This window comes from Emiliania huxleyi (genome assembly GCF_000372725.1).
Source record: "Emiliania huxleyi CCMP1516 unplaced genomic scaffold EMIHUscaffold_306, whole genome shotgun sequence".
In the NCBI taxonomy this organism is placed as follows: domain Eukaryota; phylum Haptophyta; order Isochrysidales; family Noelaerhabdaceae; genus Emiliania; species Emiliania huxleyi.
In genome coordinates, this window is record NW_005199722.1 from 8,825 (window position 1) to 10,664 (window position 1,840).

The window sequence follows — 1,840 nt, forward strand, 5'->3', positions numbered from 1 at the left end:
GCACTTGGAGCACTTGGAGTGCAGTCGGCAACCGCACACCCAGGGCCGGGGAGCTGAGAAGCGCACCCAGCGGGCCGGATGATTGGCATCGGGTTGCGGGCAAGAGAGCCCTAGCCCAGGGGGTGCGCGTTCGCAGGGAAAGGGCCGTAAAGTAAACACGGGTCTCCGAGGGTTAGTCCGCGCTCCAGGTTTCCCCTAGCAGCGGAGCGCCCCCTCTACTCGGAGCTAATAAACACCAGACACGCACACGACGTACATCCTCACTCGACGTCACCCCTCGAGGCTTCCCGGTCTGGCCTCCCCCCCCTCGGTCTGGAGGGGCCCTCTTATCCCCTCGGTCCTCCCCCCACTCGCTTTCCGCTGGTTGGGCAACGGATGCGGGGCCCGACCCCCCCTCCTAGCCTTTTTCGGCCGCGGCCCCGCCGCCGTCTCGCCCACTCTGCCTGCTCCTGTTGACTCCACCTCCGGTGGTCCCATGCCCAACTCCTCGGGCGAGGGCGGCGGCACTGGATCGCCACGCCGCCCCTCCCCGTGAAGTGAGGCCGGCTCTCTTCGGTCGAGGACTCGTGCCCGCCCCCGCGGTCTCTCTATCGTCCTCGGCTCGTCCGTACGTCCCGATTCTACCCGCAGAGGCCGCGTCAGCTCGTCTCTCACCTCCTCCGACAGCTGACCCCAAGCCCCCCCTCCGCGCTCCTAATTCTTTTCGCGCTGGGCCGCGCCTTGCTTGATATCTATCTTATCAGCACCTTCCCCTCCACCGCCCGTCGATGGCGGAGCCTCCATTCCACCCGTCGATCTCCGAGGAGGTAGCGATGACGGCCACACGCTTGCGTGCCCGCTACGGCGCTGTTCCTACGGAGGAGGCACGAGACGACGACGATGAGAGCCCGACTGCCTCGCTGCTAGGCGGCACGGCAGTGGCGTCTGATGCATCGCGGGTGTCCGAGGAGCTCAGCTCTAGATCGTTCGGCCTCGGCGGCGGTCTGGCCACTGGACCCACGTCGCCAGTGCCCGTCTCGGCAGAGAAGGCCAAGCGGCTCGCTCACCTCCGCCAGAAGTACCGTCAGCAGGACTCCGCGCCGGACCTGTCACACGCGGCCGGGCAGAGCCCGCCATCCTCGCTCAGCGTCGACGTCCGCTCGGTGCGAATCGACCTGAGGCCGCGCGGCAGCGGCCGCGCCGTCGAGCGGAGAGAGTCGTTCCTACGGCAAGGCTCCGGTGGCAAGTCGGCCGCCTCGTCGAGCGACGCGTATGAGCTGACGCCGCGCTGGTCGGCCTACTCCCTCCCGGCGGGCGTGCACCCCTCCTCGCTCGTCCTCGTCAAAGACTTTTGGAATGCGAAGCTCGGCCAGCTCACCATCCACGCGGGGCAGGCCTGGGCCGACGAGGCGGAGCGAGGACCGCAGTTCACCGCTTTCCGTGCCGACGTGCCGCCCGCCGGCGGAGCCGCGCCGCCGCCCGACGGCGCGGTGGCGGTGTACGACTTTTGGAATCCCAACCTGCGCCAGCTCACCTTCCACACCGGCGGGCCACGCCAGGGCGAGGAGCGGCACAGCGTACAGTTCTACGCCTACCCGGCGGACGGCGGCGCGAGCCCGCCGCAGGGCACGGTGGCGGTGTATGAGTACTTCAACACAAAGCTGCGCCGCGTGACCGCACACCCGGGAGGCCCGTGGCCCGACGAGACGCGCGGCGCGCATGACGTCCTCTTCCATGCGCTTCCCGCAGAGCCGCCCGCGCCGCCACCGCCGTCGCCGCCGCCGCCAGCCCCAGCCGGCGGCGCTTGCGCCGCTTGCGCCGCCTCCTCTGCCGCGGCCGGCTCGGGATCGGGGCGCGAGGC

General features: G+C 69.9%; 1 protein-coding gene across 1 annotated transcript in view; it reads left to right on the top strand.

Moving 5' to 3' along the window:
* Positions 1-767: 767 nt before the first annotated feature.
* The window catches only part of EMIHUDRAFT_240303 (hypothetical protein), a gene marked incomplete at both ends in the record, with an annotated part of 3,517 nt that continues 2,444 nt past the window's right edge, over positions 768-1,840 (top strand). Inside the window, 2 exons of the mRNA XM_005774815.1 lie at positions 768-1,427; positions 1,539-1,703. Of these exons, the coding sequence (XP_005774872.1) occupies positions 768-1,427; positions 1,539-1,703 (825 nt within the window). The remainder of the gene's footprint in view (positions 1,428-1,538; positions 1,704-1,840) is intronic.